Raw genomic sequence first — 20000 nt, 5'->3', positions numbered from 1 at the left:
TTCCCTCAATACCCTAAGTACTTCTACCTTCTTCAGACCACCGTTGACCGTTAGATTTTCCACCACCTAGCTATCGTTGCTTTAAAACATCTAATTACATTTGTATGGCTCATAAAAGCGTATCTGTCCATATAAGAAGTTATATAATATTACAAAGTAAATGTGTTATAACCATGGGGCGCACAATTTTTCACAGTTTGTTGCAAGTTTAGAGGTAAATAAGTATCGAGGGAAATACACTTGACTCAGATGAAAGTTCAAAATCTTAAAAATAAAGATTTTGAGGATAAAAAAAAGTGGCAACTTGAACTGAATATAATAATTAGTGAAAACAAATGGGATGAAACCTGTCATAAAGTAACAAAGAGTCCAAACTGGAGGGAATTTGACTGGAAGATTAAAAATAAATATTTCAGAACTCCAGCTATAACATCTAAATATGGAACTTCAGAACTATGTTGGAGGGGCTGTGGCCACCGAGGAGACCTCTCACATCTATTGTTGGCCTGCCCAAAACTGCAGGTGTACTGGAAATATATTAAAAGGGAAATCCAACATTTTGGTGATAAAACAAAAAACCTGATCCAAAGTAATTTATTTTGGGCAAAGAAATCATCTATATTGAGGACACTAGTAGCTAAAAAAAAACAATAACAGTACTATAACAGTGGCAGCAAAGGGTTAATGAGGTTTATGTCATGGAGAGGATTACAGCTAGATTGCAGCTGAAAATGGATTAATTTATTGATATATGGTCACCATGGATGTTGATGCCTGGCTCGGAGCTGCCACTGGTTTGATGGCATCTGGACGTGGATCAGAAAGCAAAGCAAATCGGTTTGCTTCGTTGTTATATTTCTTTGAAAAGAAAGTTGTTTGTGTATTTGATATTTGTGGGCATGAGTAAAAAAAAAAAGAAAGTTCAGATGAGCCAGCTTTCCACCAGTCCTTAAATGCGCCATGTATGGACGAATCTGTGAGGTTTCTTGGAGGCATGAAAAGAGTCTCAAAACCTGTGTATCTACAGCTTTGTGTGATTCGTACACATTTAATCATTTATGTGTGTAGGAGGCTTTTTGAATTTGTAATTTGTAATTATCGCTTTCAGATAATACACACACACAAATGTTTTTAGTGGATTTTCTCTCAGTATTTGAGCGTCTGTTTTAAGGTCGGTCAGGACCCGAAGACACCGTGTTAGTGTAGTTCAGCAGGTTCACCGTTTCCCCGGTAACTGTGGTGGTTTCAGCTGCCGGGCAGGAAGCAGGTCTACATCCTGGACTCGGTGGACTCCAGTTCTGGTTCTGGTTCCGTGGAGTCGGCCCAGCTCTTCCTGCAGCAGAGTCTCAACAGAGTCAGCACCATCCAGAACCTGGAGACGCCCGGAGCTCAGGACCTGCTGGACCTGACCATCCGGTACGTGTTCTAACCTCGGAGGCCTCAGAAATGTCTGGAATCACGTAGCGCTGACATCTATTTGTGTCGTCAGGGACCTGCGGCGGCTCGGAGAGCTGCAGACCGAACTGGCCGGAGCCGCCGACTTCTGCGCGACGTACCTGCGCTGCCAGCTGCTGCTCATGAGGGTAGGACCGTCCACGGCGTTCGTGACACCTTCACAGGGCGGGAACCAGACGCCTCACTCCTCTCCTTCCTCTCTGCAGGCGCTGCAGGAGAAGCTGTGGAACATGGCCGTCCCGCTCTGCCTGAAGCAGAACGTCACGGCGACGGCAGCGGCCCAGCAGGTCGGCTCACGCCCACAGACACATCCACAGCCACTCCCATGAAATCTGCTTTATTCCTCCCCAAATTCAGTTTTTTCTGTTTAAATTTTTTGGAATTCAATTTTTTACCTTTTTACTCTTATTTTGCCACCAATTAAAATGTGTTTTTAATGGTAATGAATTAAAATAAAGACTACTTTCCCCTGATAGTTGGACCTGGGGTGCTTCTGACCATTTTCAGTAAAAACATTACATCGAAAAAAATAAAGTGCTTACTTAGCTTTTTCTTCATGTAAAAAATAAATGACTTCAGAGTTACTGTATATATTGTTACATATTAATACAATCTTTTCCGTAAAACGTTGCTTTAAAGTTCATAAAAAAAAACAAGGTAAAATGCGGCAAACTTAAGTTGTCTTTACAAAAACAAACGACTTTTTAATACTTTACAAAATGTATCTTTACAGTTATACACATCTGGGGGGCTTGTTGGCTTTTTCGAGACACTTTTCTTTAATTTTCACATGGCTCGTCCACATTCGGTAGTCATCACATGTATTTTTACGAGTGTTGGCAGAATTTGCAGAATAAAAAAAGTCACCTGACACATAAATGTACACGTGGGAACTGTTCGGCTCTGTATTAAGCGTTGTGTACATTAATTTTTTCGCAGACGAAGGCTGATTATTTCCCTCCGCTAAAATTCCCCTTTGGGTTTTACGTTCCTCTCCCCCATGATAACAGCATTTCAGTCAAATTATGTAATTTTCCATATTCCGGGTTAAAAAGTAGATTCCGTTTTTATTCCTCACTTCCGTGATTGGGTGATGGATCGCTGCTGCAGGTGACCCGTCCATGTGATTGCAGATTCTGGAGGAAACCTACAAGCTGGAGTTCCTGTACAGCGGCCTGGAGGCCCGGCAGGTGGCAACCATCCACCACGTCCGGCTGCAGGCCAAAGCCCTGCAGCTGATCCTGACGGCCCGGACCAGAACCGGGTCAGTACACACACACACACACACACACACACACACACACACACACACACACACACACACACACACACACACACACACACATGCAGCAGGGTCCTGGTTTGACTAGCGGTTCTGTCTCCTCAGGTTGGACGTCCTCATCAGCAGCTGTGAGAAGTTTCTGCAGGATGTGGAGTCGTTCAAGAGGTGAGGAGGGTTTTTATTTGATTCAAATGTCAAGATTCGATTCTGATTCTTAAGATTCAGAATTGATTATCACGATTTGATCTGATTGGATTCCGATATTGATTTGGGTTAGTGTTATTAAAACTGTTTTTTGAGCTGTTGCATGAATTATATGACTGTGTAGTTATGCAAAATATTACTACTAGTATTATATTGAGATTAAACGGCAAGTATTGCAGCTAATGATGCTGTAAGGACCAATCAGCTCCCAGAATGCTGATAGAACTGCTTTCAGAAACATCGTGGGGCAGAATTATCAGATCCAGGGCAGCAAACAGACGAGGACAGAGGTGTTTATATCTGCTATTAGGACACTAACCGGTGCATTATAAACAATATGACATTAAAAATTCACCCAAAAGCTGTTATTGTTGAACACAAATGGACTTTTATTTTAAGTTTAAAATGAAAAAGCCAGTGAAAATGGAAACATTGTTTTTATTTTTATTAAAAATAAGATAAAAATATATTATTTTTAAAATGTCCTTTTCAGACTGACATTTGTGAGATAATGTAGTTTGGTTCCATTACTTTAATTAGCTGCCTGAATCCCTCGTTTTCAACTACAGAATACGGCGCATCTTTGCAAATTAACCCCCCAATCGCCTCGGTTATTTTAAGAGAATATTTGGAATTGGCTTGTGGTTAAAGAATTTGTTTGAGTTTAATCTTGAGTTTTCAAAACCGGCGCTTTAACGCTGCCAATACTCTTAGACCCCATGTTCATTGTTTGAGCACGTGCAAATTAAATGATGCGACTACTGGGATTAAAGTTCACCGGACCAAAATTTCAGTCAAAATCTTTATTGTAAATTTTTCATAAAATACAAGAAATTGAAAGTATTTTCCCTCTTGTCCGACATAAAATAAATAAATAAGATACAATAGTAGTGCAAACAGATTTAAAATTAAGTTAAATAGTTACGTTTTAGGAATTAATATGAGAATCGATTTAGAATCGACTTATTCTGGTGTTTTACAAACAGTTGCAGTTTAAGATAAACAACCACAGCGTTGTAAAAGTTGTTTCTTTCATAAGGAGATGTAAATAGTGAAGGGCGGTATCTCTGCCCCCCAGGTTGTTCCAGGCGGAGCTGCCACACCTCCAGGACGGCTTCGGGGAGAAGCTGCTGGAGCTGATGCCGCGGCTGGCGTCCTGTAAGCCGGTGGAGCTGGTGAAGATCCTGCAGACGACGCTGCGGCAGAGCGGCCTGCTGCAGCTGCAGCTCCCCGAGCAGGTTAGACCAGTGGTCCCCAACCCCCGGGCCGTGGGTCATCTGGTACGGGGCCGCACAGAAAGAAAAAATATTTTCTGTAGCCCCGACTGATGATGGTTGACTCTCAAACTGATGGTTCACAATGTTTTTATTCCTTGGATGTACAATAAATACACTGCAAACACACCATAAGAGCTATAAAGGAATAAAATCAAATAAAGTTAGTCTTTCTACATTCATTTAAGTTTCATTTAACTTAAATACAGACCGACACAGCTGCTCGCTCGGCTACCATTAACCGCAATACATGAATAACTATGGCAACCAAACTCAAGCTGGACATAAATACGGCATAAAATTTGCAAAGAAAACAATTCCTTATCAACCAAGTCTTTTTTGTGTCAGTTAGGCTCCACTTTAGCACTCGAGACACTCGTTTAGTCTTGCAGACACACTTTCTACTGCCGTTAAACTTTTACTGTTAAAGTCCGAAGCGCCGGTCTCGGTGAGATGCCTTCAAAATAAAAGCACTAAATATCGGTCTCCTTTATATATAACAAATAAAATAAAAGCCTGGCTTTAAATAACCTTAATGAGAAAACAAACATAAAAACACATTGATAGAAATACTCATATTAAAGGTAATTTACAATTTGCATTTTTATTTTATTTTTTCGAAAATGACGTATTATTATTATTATTATTATTATTATTATTATTATTATTATTATTATTATTATTATTATTATTATTATTGTTATAATAGAGAAAATCCCACAGTTTTTAATGCTGATCTTGTCATTTTATTTAGTTTCAGCTACACCTTTAGATTGGGCCGTGAAAATATTGTCAGACATTAAACCTGTCCGCGGTGCAGAAAAGGTTCCCCCCCAGAATGTGTCTGAACATCCCCCCCCCCCACAGATCCACCGGGCCACCGCCACCATCATCGAGCCCACGGGGGAGTCGGACAACCCGCTGAAGTTCACGTCGGGCCTGGTGGTGGCGCTGGACATCGACGCCACGCTGGAGCACCTGCAGGACCCGCAGAACACGGTGAAGGTGCAGGTGAGTCCCGGAGTCTCCGTCAGGTAGAACCGCCCCGGTGTTCTGTCCATCCATGCTACCCGTCCACAACTGCTACTTTGTGCTTCTGCGCACAGTCGATTTTCAAAGTTTGATTGCCACGCCCATCATTTCTCGCATCCCTTCAGTCCACGCTGTTTTAAATGTTTTTTGAAATGAGAAATTGAGACAATTTGTTTGTTTGTGTGCCTTTACTTTTATTTCTTATTATTTTATACTTATTATCAATCCAGAAATAGTGATTACAAAATAGATAAATGGAGGTGTAAGTATGCTGAGATTCATCCTGCAGTGGCAGTGAGGTGATTAGTATCTTACCTGAATGCATTAAGTGACAGGAGCATTATTTGATAGGACGTTACTGGACTATCAAATTATGCTACCCCTGAAATATTGATTTAAAGTTGATAATATGGGATGTAGTTTAGTTTAGTTTACACATAAAAAAGTATACAACCGCCAAAAATTCAGACAAAGCGTATGTAGAAAAAAAGGAAACAACAACAAAAAAAGAAATACAATGTAACAGAAAAAAATGTGCAGGAGGAACCAAAAAAACCCATAAGGGCTTGTCGAGTGGTCCTCCTATAAGGAAACAAACAATATTTACAGAGATATGTAAAACATAGGACAACTAAGGAGAATAAGCTAAATTACTAGAAAAACAGGAATCTGATGAGGATGTGCAGAGAAGTTCTGGAAATTAGTTGTTAAGCTTTGCTAAACTGGGTTAGCAAAAAAGTTGTGATTTATTTTTTGAAATTATTTGTGCTCGAGCGTTCTCTAATATTGAGTGGTAAGGTGTTCCAATAAAGAGGAACCTCTGAACCTAACTAAAAATTGAGAAAAAGTAGTCCTGAAAAAGGTGGGATGGAGATTGTTTGCAGACCTACTATTAAAGTGATGAATTTGGGAATTGAATTGAAATAAAGAATGAAAACAGGTTCGAAGTAGCTTGTGGATGGATTGATAGACAAAAAGACAAATCTGAAAAACATTTACAGCAGAAATAGGGAGAATACTAAGGGATTTGATGTTGAGTATTTGATCCTTCAAAATACACTACCCATGACATGAATTGCATTACACTTTGTGAACATTATACGATAAAGAGAGAAAAAAAAAACAATTCTATGGCTTTATTTGATATTCATTCAGTCATTGGCCTTTATTTAACCAGACAGGTCATTAAGAACATTCTTATTTACAATGACAGCCTGGCAAAAGACAAGGACCACTTGGGGGGAAAAGGAAGTGGTTTAGGGAGTAAAACACAGTAAAATTGTAACTCTACGAAGGTAGAAAACCATTGGGGAACATTTTTTGATAGGGTAGCAAAAATCGATAGACAGACGCTATCGGTTTATGTGGCGGTAGCATTTTTCGACAAAGCAGCAGAAATCGACAGAACACCGTGACGTGGCTCTAACTACCCGCCTCCCTCCCCCTCCAGGTCCTGTACCCCGACGGCCAGAGTCACGTGATCCACCCTAAACCTGCAGACTTCAGGAAGCCGGGGCCGAACCGCCACAGACTCATCACGCAGGTGTACCTGTCGCACACGGCCTGGACAGGTGAGGCCCACGGACACTACACTGCTCTTAACCCTTTATGACCTTTTTACATTTTTACATGCTATACTGCCATTATATGGGGTATTTTTATTTGCAATAAATTAAAATACAATCGCCAGAAGCTTTTCAAACCACAGGAAATCTATCTGGAATGAATTCATACTTTAGATTTTGAGATATATCATTTTATATATCGCGGTTAGACATCGCGTCTAACTGATCTCAGCTCCAAAACTTGGCTCACGGTAAACCGTTATGTGTGTGTGGGTTGTATAGTGAGTGTGTAGTGCGTGTACGGTGTGTGTGTGTGTCGCTGAGTAATCTTTGGTGAAAATCTCTGATGAAAAGCACAAACAAGAGCACAAATTCAAACAGACTAGTTTCCCGGGGGAAAAACCTGGACTAAACTAAACCTGGACCCAACATGACGCCTTTTTGCTGGAAGTGGCGTGAAAAAATCCAACCTGACGACTTGCTGACAATGTGATAATGTTCGTGTCGACGTACGTCAACGTAGCTGTGAACACGTACCGGATCTATAAATAACCCACGATGTAAATTATGGAGATTTCCACAATTTTACTGGATTATTACGGGATTTTTTCAAACGATTTAATGGATTTAAACTCTTTGAAACACTAAATGCAGGATATGGAAGTGAAACTCTTCCTGTTTAACATGGAGAAAGAATTATTGCTCTGTTTTATTTGGTTGTAATTGTACGTTTTGAAAAACAATAAGCAAACGGGAGCGCGGGTGCTCCAGCGGGGCATAAAGGGTTAATAACTGCTGGTTTCTGCACCCCCCCTCCCCCCCCAGAGCCCTCGCAGGTGGAGGTGCGGCTCCTGCTGGCCTACAGCTCCTCCTCCGCCTCCCTCTCCCCCTCTTCCCCCCACAAGCTGGGCTGGAGCGACAGCATGGACGGCCTGCCGCCGCCGGAGGCCGCCGTGGAGGGAACCATCCCCTTCAGCAAACCCGTCAAGGTCTTCATCATGCCCAAGCCCACGCGGCGCTGACCCGGGCCTGACGGGAGCTCCGGGGTCGCCGTCGCCCTGGAAACGCTCAGAACTGTTCAAGCGTCATCGGTGATATTCATGCACCTGGCAGCTGTTTGTTACACAGACTCCAACCCGAGACTCTGATGAGATTAATTTCATGTTTTTTTATTAGCAGCAAACGAGCAGAAATACATTTCCACCCTGTAAAAAGTGCTTTCATTAGAATAACCTCTTTTTCTCGGATAAGAACGAAGCCAAGAGATTTTATCACATCAACGCATCTAGGAGGAACCTTTAAGGTCTCAGGACAAACAGAGAAGCTGTTCATGCAACAGTTTAACCTTCATGTAAATAAACCTCGACAAGCCTGTGAAATGATGCTCTCAGTGGGTTTGAAGTTTCTCCAAGAACCTTTTTATTCTTCTTAGTCAAGTAACTTGTGTGTTTTCATATATTCTCCCTGAAAGTCGTCATTTAAAAGGTCTCTGAGCAAAGCGGCAGCTCTTATAGAGATTTAAGCCCTCCCGAACATTCAGAGGTCTCTCTTTCAGGACGTGTCCACGCTTGTTCAGATTTTCTGATCTGGACAGAATCAGAAGTTTAATCCTGGTTTTCTAGCATCTTTTTTTTTTTTTTTTTTTAATCTCAAACCAACAGATGAAAAAAGAACTTTGTATTCGGGAGTCAAGTAGTAGAAGCTGTGGAGTTGGTGGCAGCATCAGCTGGTTCCTCCAGACCAGGGGTCGGCAACCCAAAATGTTGAAAGAGCCGTATTGGACCAAAAACACTTGTCTTGTATAAGCCTTAGAATGAAGGCAACACATGCTGCATTTTTCTATATTAGTTATAACTGGGGGAAGATTTTTGTTTTCATTATGCTCTTCGAGAAAAAATTCGAAATGTTGAGAAAAAAAGTCGAAATTTCAGAGAAAAAAGTTAAAATGTCGAGATTAAAAAAGGAAAAGGGAAGAAAAAAAGAGAGGAAAAAAAGGAAAAACAGGAAAAAAAGGAAAAAAAAAAAAAAGGTCAAACATTTTTGAAAAAGCTCCAGGAGCCACTAGAGCCGCGGGTTGCCGACCCCTGCTCCAGACGAACAAGGCTCGGGTGCTCGTGTCCGGTCCGGTCCGTCCCGGCCTGGCCTGGCCTGGTCTGGTCTGGTCTGGTCTGGTCCAGTCCGGTCCGGTCTGGGTTCACACCCACCCGTCTGGGGGTTCTGCCTGCTAGTTTGGTTCCCGTGGTTCTTCAGAGGATCCACATTACCGAAGCAATGGGACCGGTTTGTCTGACTCCGAGCTGGCATGTGTGACGACCAGGGCTGGGGATCAATTCAAATGTCAGGAATTGATTCATTTCCGATGCTTAAGATTCAGTATCGATTATTAAGATTGGATTCTGATATTGATTTGGGTTACTGTTATTAAAACTGTCTTTTGAACTGGTGCATGAATTATATGACTGTGTAGTTATGCAACATATTAATACTAGTATTATAATGAGATTCAACAGCAAGTATTGCAGCTAATTCAATTCAATTCAATTCAATTTTATTTATATAGCGTCTAATACAACAGATGTTGTCTCTAGACACTTTCCAGAGATCCAGAACATGAACATAAACATAAACCCCCGAGCAATTATTATATAAACAATGGCAGGTAAAAACTCCCATAGTGGGAGAAAAGCCTTAAGCCAAACAGTGGCAAGGAAAACTCCCCTTTATTATCTATTATTATTATTATTATTATTATTATTATTATTATTATTATTATTATTATTTATTATATCCCCTAATGATGCTGTAAGGACCAATCACCTCCCAGAATGCTGATAGAACTGCTTTCAGAAACATTGTGTGGCAGAATTACCAAACAGATCCAGGGAGGAAACGGAGACGGATGAAATCGGTTTTATTTTTTCCCACGTTCCGGTTTTATTTATTTTTTCATTTTCTGTCTTTTTCGGGATTTTCCTTTTTGAGAATTTGGTTTTTAGCATTTTATGCAAATGTAAACCTAAGACAGTATATAAAGTAATGAAATATAGAAAATGTATGCAATTATAACTGAAAACTTTAATGTTTTCATACCTTTAAACATATGTAAAGGCAAAAACATTGTGTCCAACAAAACATCCTTTTTTTTGGGCATAAACACAAAAATACCAAAAGTTATAATGTAATGATGAAAACAAAAATAAATCGATCTTTAGACATACGAATCGATTTTTAGGAATTAATATGAGAATCGATTTAGAATCGGAAATTTTTTTTCAACACAGGCCTAGTGACGACACCCTGGGAGTACCCGGAGCTGAGGAGATGATGCTTCTTTCACCTCACGAGCTCGGATGTTTATAAACCTCTACTTCTCTCTGTACGTCTGGCAGAATCTACTCTGAAAGTTTGTCCGTCACAAATCTGGTTTCTATGATCCTGAGTGAAGCGAGGAGAGAAACACAGATCCGTGACCCCCCGTCCTCCCAGCCCGGCGGCATCAGCAGGTGGAGTGAAAGACGCCCCCCACTCTGGCGCCCTGCGCCGCCAGCTTGTTGTACTCGGCCACAGCTTTCTCCGTCTGCAGGACCTTGACGTCGACGCCGCTCTGCCTCACGAAGTCCAGCGTGGAGGAAGGAACCTGAGGAGAGGAAGAGCAGGGGTTTGATCCCGGGTCACGGCTCCAAGCTGCAGAACCGGAGCCGGTTTCAGGGCCGCAGCTCGAGGAGCTTGGGTTTGGAGCAGCACTGCCCGGCGTTGGATCAGAAACACAAGAAAATAATAATAATACATTTGATTTATAATGCACTTTACATTACTGAAAATCTCAAAGTGCTACGGTTTGATAATTAAAAGGAAACAGAAATAATAAAATCAAGATATGAGATAAAAAGACAAGACATGGCAGAAAAGAGAATAAAAACATTAAAAACAGCAACTAGGGAAAAAAAAACAACAGCATTGTTTAGTGAGGTGAAAATGTTTTGGCATCTAATCTTTATTGAGTCACTGAAAGAGAAAGTGACTTATTTTTCCTTATTTTTTTACAATAAAGTAATGTGTTTTTTAATGTGATTATAAATATCTGGAGTGAAAACACAATTTTAGTCAAATATTAATACTACAGGGCTGTCTCAGAAAATTAGAATATTGTGAATCCAGAATGAATGAATCCAGAATGTATGACATTTTAGTTTTTTTAATTGCATTACAGAAAATCACAATATTCTAATTTTCTGAGACAGTCCTGTATATATTTGGTAATGTGCACTTGCTTGTAAACCAGCATCCTCCCACAGTCCAGACACGTGTGTGCCGGGTTCCTCGGTGGTTATAAACCGGCCAGAGGAGGGATGCGAGTGTGTGACCTTTGACCCTGAGTAGGAATACGTGGATAGAGATAATAAATGGATAGATACTGAAAATACTGCCTTGGTTGCATTTTTCCGTCTCTTGATCACTGTGTGCAGGGGTGTGCGATCAGTGTGAGACTGAAACTGCAGACTCTGTTTCTGCAGTGATAAAACAGAAAAACAGAATCCATGGTACCTGCAGGGCCTCGCTCATGCCGCGGCCGATCACCAGCAGCTCCACGCCCTTCTTGATCACCTCCTCCAGGTCAGCAGGCTGCACCCCTGGGCGATGCTGGGGGGAGGAGACCAGAGAACATGTCAGCCCATCACCCCCCTCCCTCTGAGGCGTGTTTGTGGACGTGTCCCCGGTTCGGGTCCCTCACATCGGTGCCGGTCTCCCTCCAGTCCCAGGCCCGGCTGCCCCCCGGCCACACCTTGCAGTCCTTGTAGCTGGAAGAGCATCCTTTCACCTTCATGTGGCCCCACGACAGGGAGGAGATTTCTGGGGAGGACATGGCTTCCTGCTGGAGGATGGAGGGGGAGACGGGGTCAGGACTCTGAGCATGGGGTTAAATCAGCTCTGCTGACACTTCTGCTGTTACAGGAGCTCAGAGGTGTCAAGTAACGAAGTACAAATACTTTGTTACCTTACTTAAGTAGAAATTTTGGTTATCTATACTTCACTGGAGTCATTATTTTTCAGACAACTTTTTACTTTTACTCCTTACATTTTGACGCAATTATCTGTACTTTTTACTCCTTACATTTTAAAAACAGCCTCGTTACTCTATTTCATTTCGGCCTTTAATAAAAACTATCCAGTTAAATTGCTCCATCCGGATCCGTGAATTTGGTTGTGGTTGTTTCAGATGTTCTTGTCCAGTTTTGTTCTTACATCCGTTCCCTCAGATTCCTGCAACTAAACTTGGATGTACATTCCAATAAAGGTTAGGATAAATGATAACATGTCTCTGAAGTTTGACTTTTTGCACCATTACAATACTTATAGGCAACTAGTCATCATATCTGCTGCTCTCTGAAACACATGTTAATGCTCAATAGTACACATATATGGTTCTTTAATATATTTGCATTATACTAAGATGCATTCATTTTCAATGGCTTTTGTCCTTAATGGCTTTTTTCCCCCTTACATTACTTTTACTTTTATACTTTAAGTAGTTTTGAAACCAGTACTTTTATACTTTTACTTGAGTAAAAAACTTGAGTTGATACTTCAACTTCTACAGGAGTATCTTTAAACTCTAGTATCTATACTTCTACCTGAGTAATGAATGTGAATACTCTTGACACCTCTACAGGAGTTTGCAGGAGCTTGCAGGAGCTATTCTGGTACCACAACAACAACAGTCCTTATGAACCAATAAACAACTCTCACAACTAGAGCTAGAGCCTTCATGCAGCCCTAAACGGATGGAAATGTGTTAGATGTGCAACAAGTCAAGTTTATTAGTAAAACAGTGTGGATCTGTGTTGTTGCTGTCACTCACCTGACTCGAGCTCTAAGCTGGACACGCCCCCCTGAAGTCCCGCCCCTTCCGGTCGACGATTTATTTATTCTTTTTTTTTTTTAATTTTTTTTTAGACGGTTCGACGGTTAAAAATAATTAAAATGAAATGTAGGAAGAGATTGAAAAATATTAATAAATAAATATGTTTACAGTCTATGGTCGTAGAGGACGAAAAATGACCAACTCGTCTCTGAAGCAGCATTTAAAGTGCACGTTTTTGTTTAGAGTTTAGGGTTATTTTAAAAGGAAAATAAAGCTGAAAACTGACAAGAAAGATCGTTATATCGCAGTTATATGATTCTAAAGTTGCGATTTTACGAAAAAGGGAAGGTGTGGAAAAAGTGGGGAAAACCAGAACCACAAAGAAGAAAATATATTTTCCCGAATCTTTTATTTTATTTTATTTTAAGTCAATTCAATTCAATTCAATTCAATTCAATTCAATTCTTCCAGGAAGTATTATTTATAAAATATGCTGCCAGGTTTTATTGTACATTTTTAAATCTAATTTGTAACAAATAATATGATGATATTGATAACGATGATTGGACAGAATGTTGTGAACATGCGTTTGTAAAAAAAGAAATTTCAGTGAGGCTTTTACGTTTCAATTTCTTAAAAAAAAAAAATCTTTGCATTTCCCTTCAAGAAAATATTTTGGTATTGACTTTAACAAAAACAGATGACGTCATCTCCCCGCGACGCCCCAGCAGCAGCGTGATGGCGGCCAGCATGGCGGCCAGCAGCTCCACTCACGTCTCCCTCAGGGAGTTCGGCTGCGAGCAAAGTCTCCTGTCTCGCCCCGACGGCTCCGCGTCCTTCGTCCAAGGTAACAATGAATGTTAATAATAGGTTTATGTGCACTTCTGGGATTTACAGGGTCCGTGTGTAAAATGGATCCAGTCAGAACCCAGAACCTGCTGGATCCTGATTTAATGTAAGAATTAAACGTGGTACCAATACACTTTTCTATTATTATTACTATAATAATTATTATTATTGGTTTCACCTTCCTCACAGCTGCTTTGATGCTTCATGGACGTGGGTTTTCACTTGTATTTATCTGTTTCTACCTGTAGTATTTTGTGTTGAGCTGAAAACATAATTATTTTGATTTATTTCTTCTTCCTGTGTTGTTTTCTTGTGTTTTCAGGCGACACCAGCGTGATGGCAGGAGTGTACGGACCTGCTGAGGTCAAAGTCAGCAAAGAAATTTACGATCGGGCAACTCTGGAGGTTCTGGTTCAGCCTAAAGTCGGGCTGCCCAGTAAGTCCAGGACCACTAGCTCTTTATCTTCATTTAATGGTTTAAAAAAAAAAACAACTAAGGTCTCATGTTATTTATTGTAAGCAGCAGAAGAATGCACACCCTTGTTTTACATTAATGTGAATGCACTAGTGAAATCACACATCACCACATTATTCCGTACTTTACATGAACAGAAAGTTGAATTATTGCCTTGATCTGACTGATATCGAACCTTAGCCGGGCTGTAGTGGAAACGAACTGAAGTTCTTCAGATCAAGCCTCTAGTGTCAGATAATGAAGAAAGAAAGAAAGAATTTTATTCATCCCCGAAGGGAAATTCAACTGTCCAGCAGCTCATCCAAACATAAAAAAAACAACCACACTTCCACTCAGACAATACAAGCACATTCATATTAAAATAAACATGAAATATAAGGTTTAAAAATAGCATATAAAGTGCAAACTAAAATATAGTCCAGTCGTGGCAGAGGAGAGTGTGTGAGACTGAGTTCAGGAGGAGTTAAACAGTCGTATTGCTGTGGGGACGAAGGATCTCCTGAATCGCTCCGTTCTGCAGCGCAGTGAGCGGCGCCGACCGCTGCAGCTGCCGCTAGGTAGGATGATCTGACAGATGAAAATAGCCCGTCAGACCACGCTTCCACATAGACATCAACATTTATCTATGTGGAAGACAGAACTCAGCTAAACAGTTTGAAGTGTCTGGTCATAAGAACAGGAGGTGATCCTGCCACCAGTGTAGAATCTGATACTATTTAATAAAATCCTGACAGTGTGATTCCTTGGATGTGTGGGGACGGGACGGGACGGGGCTTTGGCTTTGGCTTTGGTTGATGTTGTTCTTGAACTTCTTTTGCAGATTAGTTTTTTTTTTATCTCAGAGCAACTATGATGCTCACCATGAAGGAGGTTATAGATCCAGAATATTATAGCAGTCGTCATTTAACCTGATTGAATGGAAACAACAGACTTTAGTTTCTACTTTAGAGCCTGAAGGTGTGTCTCTGAAGCTGGTGTTTTCTCTGCAGGATGAATCCCGTCCTTCTCTTTTAAACTCATTAACAACAGTACTCTACGGTCCAGAGAGATCCTCTCACCTCAGTAGAGAACTGATCTCAGACACCAGAGCAAGTCTGGATGATTGTCAGTTCAGATTCAGAGAAACGAGAAAAGGTGTAAAAGTCTGTTTTGTAGGTGATGAGAAGTTCAGAGAAGCAGTTTTCATGGCGTAGCTGCTTCACGGCGACCCGCCACCAGGTGGCGTGGGTGTAACGTGGCCTGTATCTGTTCCCAGGCGTACGGGAGAGATCTCAGGAGCAGTGCGTCCGGGAAACCTGCGAGGCGTCTCTGCTGCTGTCGCTCCACCCTCGGTCCTCGCTGACGCTCATCCTGCAGGAGCTGCAGGACGACGGCTCTGTATCCTCCACCGCCGCCGTTCAGGCGTAGATCTGTTTAATTATTCACTCCCCTGCCGAGCCACGCTCCTTATCCCCGGCCAGCTGCTGTCCTGCTGCCTGAACGCCGCCTGCATGGCCCTGATGGACGCCGGGCTGCCCATGAGCTGCCTCTTCTGCGGCGTCACCTGCGCCATCGGCCCCGACGGCCAGATCATCACCGACCCGACAGCGGCGCAGGAGAAGGTGAATCTGCTTCTCTCTCTTATCTAACTGCTTTGTAATACTGTATTTGAATGAATGAATGAAGTTTATTCAATCATGACAACACAAAAACAACACAACACCAAAAAACATTGTGCACACAGCATTGACGTTTCACACAAAACCAATAATCATGTGTTGAACAATGACTGACTGAAAAGGCATAGGCAGAAACTGCGGCTTATAAAAGCCTATCCTATATTATCAACTTTCTTTTTTTGGCTACAAACCTCCAGAAAAGCAAAAAGAGAATAGAAAAGCAAAGAAACAACAGAAAAGCAGAGAAACATTTACAGATAGTCAATTGCACTTATAAGCTTCAAAAATAGCTTTACAAACCATTTTCTTAAAAACCAAAAGAGAATGACATGTTTTGAAATGTATGTAGGCATCATTCCAGAATTTAACTCCAGTAATGGAGACACATCTCCTTTTCATACCTTTTTTAGCTTTGTGTACAGTAAAATTGCAGACACCTCTAAGATTATACGAAGTCTCCTGACTACTTGACCCGGTCTTTGTACGTTTTGACCGTATAGAAACGTAATTCTCCTCAGTTGTGTGAAATAAGACCTGGAAAAAGGCATTGTGACAAAAGGTGCGTCCGAAATGCCATACTAAAAAGTATATACTCAAAAGTATAATTAAGTTCGGCACACTTTGACTAAATATCAGTAGTATGCATTAATTCGGACGTACTATTCAGAGCCACACGGCACTTTCTGCCATTGGGAGGGGGAGTTGTTACCATGGTAACAACTCCTGTCACAGCAGCAGTAGCAGCTGTTACCATGGTAACAGCAGCAGTAGCAGCTCCGCTCCGCTCTTTCCCCTTTATCCTGGCCCAAACAAGATGACATTATATAATATTATTATATACGAATATTATAATATTAATATTATATAATAATATTATTATACTTAATATTATACTTATGACATATACGTATCTGCGCAGCACTTAGCAACCAAACACTGCTGCATTGCATTGTGGGAAGTTTCTGCTCAGCTAGTGTCCATCAATCCATACTAATACATTTCTCCAGAATGAGTATGGATAGTACATACTATTGAGTACGTTCTAATGTTTCGGACGCACTAAAAAATCTCACTTACTGTTTTTGCTACTCATTAGGGTGGAAGTGTGGGATTCCGGACGCAGCTATAGAATTGTCAAATTGGTTTAATTCACCGTATGAATTGTTACAGATTACTTTTGTAATACTGTATTTGACCCGGTGTTTGTACGTTTTGACCGTATAGAAACTTGATTCTTGCCATTATAAGAATGACGTGTACCTGCTGTATTCTACTGCCCTTACTTTTTAACTACTTGTGCTTTTTTATTATTTTACCTCTTTTCTTATCATTTTATTTGTTATTTATTGCTTAATTGTATCTTGCCGCTTTTAATGTTGATGTAAAGCACTTTGAATTACCTTGTGTTGAATTGTGCTATACCAGGGGTCGGCAACATGCGGCTCTTTAGCGCCGCCCTAGTGGCCCCTGGAGCTTTTTCAAAAATGTTTGACATTTTCTTTCCTTTTTTTTCTTCTTTTTTTTTCCTTTTTTCCTTTTTTTTCTTCCTGTTTTTCTTTTTTTTTCTTCTGTTTTTCCATTTTTTTTCTTCCCTTTTCCTTTCCTTTTTTCTCGATATTGACTTTTTTCTCAAAATTTTGACTTTTTTCTCAAGATTATACTTCAACATTAATCTTGACATTTCGACTTTTTTCTCGACATTTCAACTTTTTTCTCGAAGTGCATAATGAAAATAAAAATCTTCCCCCAGTTATAACTAATATACGTATATGAGGGGATTCATTGCCTTCATTCTAAGGCTTATACAAGACTTTTAATTTTTTGCGGCTCCAGACATATTTGTTTTTTGTGGTTTTGGTCCAATATGGCTCTTTCAACATTTTTGGGTTGCCGACCCCTGCGCTATACAAATAAACTTGCCTTATCGGAGAAAGTTTCAGGTGTGACACTCGTCTTCTCTCCCACCAGGAAAGTCGAGCCCTGATGACGTTCGCCATCGACAGCAAGGCGCGCAGGGTGATGATGTCATCGACCAGGGGGTCCTTCTCGGTGCACGAGGTCAGTAGTTGAATGATCACGGGTTTTAAACGTGTCTCTGAACCGCCGATGACCCGTCGTCTCCGTCTCTGCTCCGCCGCAGCTGCAGCAGTGTGTCGCCGTCAGCCAGAGCGCGTCAGAGAAGATCTTCCAGTTCTACCGAGACTCTGTGAGGCGGCGCTACTCCAAGTCGCTCTGACGAGCAGCAGCTTCCTTTTTCTACGTCTGTTTTTTTCTTTTTACTTTTTTAATAATACATAAAAATACTGATGTTGTAATAAAATATTTAACGTCCCTCTGCTGTGTTCGGTGTAGTGTTGTTGTTGTCAGCCTGTTTCCATTTTACTTTTAGTCTAGTCTTTGGGTCAAGCTATCATTTTAGTTTTTATTAGTTTTAGTCACGTTCATTCTCCTTTTAGTCGTGTTTCAGTCGACTAAAAGTCTGAGCATTTTGGTCTTATTTTAGTCAGAATTGTCCAGGACCATTTTAGTCTAGTTTTAGTCAAAGATTGTATTTTGGTCAAACCCATTTTACAATTTAAACAAGGTTCTCTTATTATTGTTACCTTATAGGCTCAAGAATACATTAATTCCAGATACAGAAGACTCTAATTTGAGTTTACAACATATTCATTTTTCCACATTTCTCTCCATCTTTTTCTTTTTCCACGACACATTGGGTTTTCTTTTCCACGTCTATGTAGGAAAGTGTATCCAAAGATGCTTCTTCTTCTTCTCCTCCCAGCCCCAGAGCAGATCCCTGCATTTTAGTCCTGTTTTTTTTCATCTACGATATTGCTTTTTATATTTAATTATCGTTATCGTCACATGACCAGCATTTTCGTTGCGTCTCGTTTCCCTCAGGTGATAAAGGTTCGTCGAGGACGATATTTAGTCATAATTTTAGTTGACCAAAGCAACTTTAGTTCGGTGTCCTGCGTGGAGATGAAGGTCAAACAACTGCACTTGTTGGGATTTGCTGTTTTATTTTATTTTTTTAACACTTTAATATTCACATGTAACACGAGAAAGTGACCCTGGGAGGAAGTGAAACATCGTCCTCGTCGCTGCGTCTTCTACGGAAGAGCATTAGGGCCATGCAGGAGAAAAAATATTTGATATTTTATATTTTTTTATTGTGCACTTGGAGAAAAAAGTCAAAATTTCGTGAATAAAGTAGAAATTTCGACTTTATTCACGAAATTTCGTCTTTTTTCTTGGAATTTAATTTTCAACATTAATCTCGACATTTCGACTTTTTTCTCAAAGTGCACAATAAAAAAAAATCTTCCCCTCTCAAATATTTTTTCTCCTGCATGGCCCTGATACTCCTCCGTGTAAAAATACTGATGTAATAAAATATTTAACGAGCACTTTGTGTTCGGTGGAAGTTCAGTGTCATGCGTGGAGATGAAGGTCAAACAAAGGCGCTTGTTGGGATTTGTTGTTTTATTTTATTTTTTAACACTTCAATATTCACATGTAACACGAGAAAGTGACCCTGGGAGGAAGTGAAACATCGTCCTCGTCGCTGCGTCTTCTCATCTGTACAGGTGAACGAGGTTTAAAAAGTCCCACATGAACCACTTAAGAGTTAAAAGTCAGGCGGCTCGGGATTGTTGGGGGTTATCGGGGGGGATGCTGTGCAGGATATCGTGTCATCAGTCCGTACGACACCGGGGCAGCAGAAGGGTGTCGGGGAAGTTTGGAGGTGTCGGGCTCCTAAAACTTACAGCTAAAAGGAAGAAGATGGCTTTTACTTCGGGGTCGGAGGTCACGTGTTTGAGCTCCAGCGCTCGCGGCCCGGAGGTTTCCTTCACCTCCATCCTCCTGCCAGAGTTGGGGATCAGGAGAAGGAAAGGAGGCGACGTTGAAGCAGGTTTGTGAAGCAGAAACACGGAGACGTCGCCTCCTCAGGTTGGTAGCGAGAAGCTTTGAAGGACGGAAACCGTTCATGTTCCAGGAGCAACGAGAAACGACCCCCTTCATCGTCCTCACACACTCGTCCATAGTTTTGGCACTTTTCCTGACAGGTTTTTATTTCTGTATCCAGACTTGGATTTAAATCCTCCAACTCTTCATTTGTATTCTTTAAAAACAACAAAACAAACAATGGCACTCTGATAATGTCGTATCCTGTCCTTACGCGGCGTAAGCAGAGCCGGCGGTTCCTCCTGCAGGAGATGCTGAGGTGAGGTCAAGGTGAGTCTTTGCAGCAAGGAATAAGACGCCACGCATCATTCTGGCCGCCTCTACGATTATCTACAGTGCGAAGGAGACTACTGCGTGTTTGTTTTTTAAATAAA

The 20000-nt window shown here is 41.1% G+C and overlaps 3 protein-coding genes across 4 annotated transcripts in view; 2 read left to right on the top strand and 1 right to left on the bottom strand.

Annotated features, from left to right (window-relative positions):
- Positions 1–8438, top strand: part of ints4 (integrator complex subunit 4) — a 20587-nt gene extending 12149 nt beyond the window's left edge. For both annotated transcript variants that reach the window (XM_061719904.1, XM_061719903.1), the window contains exons 16-24: positions 1250–1416; positions 1490–1583; positions 1662–1742; positions 2589–2719; positions 2843–2902; positions 4020–4179; positions 5083–5226; positions 6698–6818; positions 7638–8438. In XM_061719904.1, coding sequence (XP_061575888.1) covers positions 1250–1416; positions 1490–1583; positions 1662–1742; positions 2589–2719; positions 2843–2902; positions 4020–4179; positions 5083–5226; positions 6698–6818; positions 7638–7834 — 1155 coding nt within the window. In that variant the 3' untranslated portion in view covers positions 7835–8438. The remainder of the gene's footprint in view (positions 1–1249; positions 1417–1489; positions 1584–1661; positions 1743–2588; positions 2720–2842; positions 2903–4019; positions 4180–5082; positions 5227–6697; positions 6819–7637) is intronic.
- A 1234-nt stretch (positions 8439–9672) lies between these two features.
- Positions 9673–11692, bottom strand: aamdc (adipogenesis associated, Mth938 domain containing). Its single transcript, XM_061720459.1, has 3 exons — positions 11545–11692; positions 11358–11453; positions 9673–10449 (listed from the first exon to the last, which is right to left on the bottom strand). Exons 1-3 carry the CDS (start codon positions 11674–11676, stop codon positions 10309–10311), a joined length of 369 nt encoding a protein of 122 aa, XP_061576443.1. The 5' UTR covers positions 11677–11692; the 3' UTR covers positions 9673–10308.
- A 1714-nt stretch (positions 11693–13406) lies between these two features.
- exosc5 (exosome component 5) lies at positions 13407–17989 on the top strand. The gene is made up of 6 exons (XM_061720458.1): positions 13407–13522; positions 13847–13960; positions 15255–15376; positions 15460–15600; positions 17626–17715; positions 17798–17989. The coding sequence occupies exons 1-6, from the start codon at positions 13414–13416 to the stop codon at positions 17891–17893; spliced, it is 672 nt and encodes a 223-aa protein (XP_061576442.1). The 5' UTR covers positions 13407–13413; the 3' UTR covers positions 17894–17989.
- The last annotated feature ends 2011 nt before the right edge of the window (positions 17990–20000 follow it).

The sequence above is a fragment of the Cololabis saira genome, chromosome 4 (assembly GCF_033807715.1).
Source record: "Cololabis saira isolate AMF1-May2022 chromosome 4, fColSai1.1, whole genome shotgun sequence".
NCBI classification, from domain to species: domain Eukaryota; kingdom Metazoa; phylum Chordata; class Actinopteri; order Beloniformes; family Belonidae; genus Cololabis; species Cololabis saira.
This window is presented reverse-complemented; position numbering and strand designations above follow the sequence as displayed.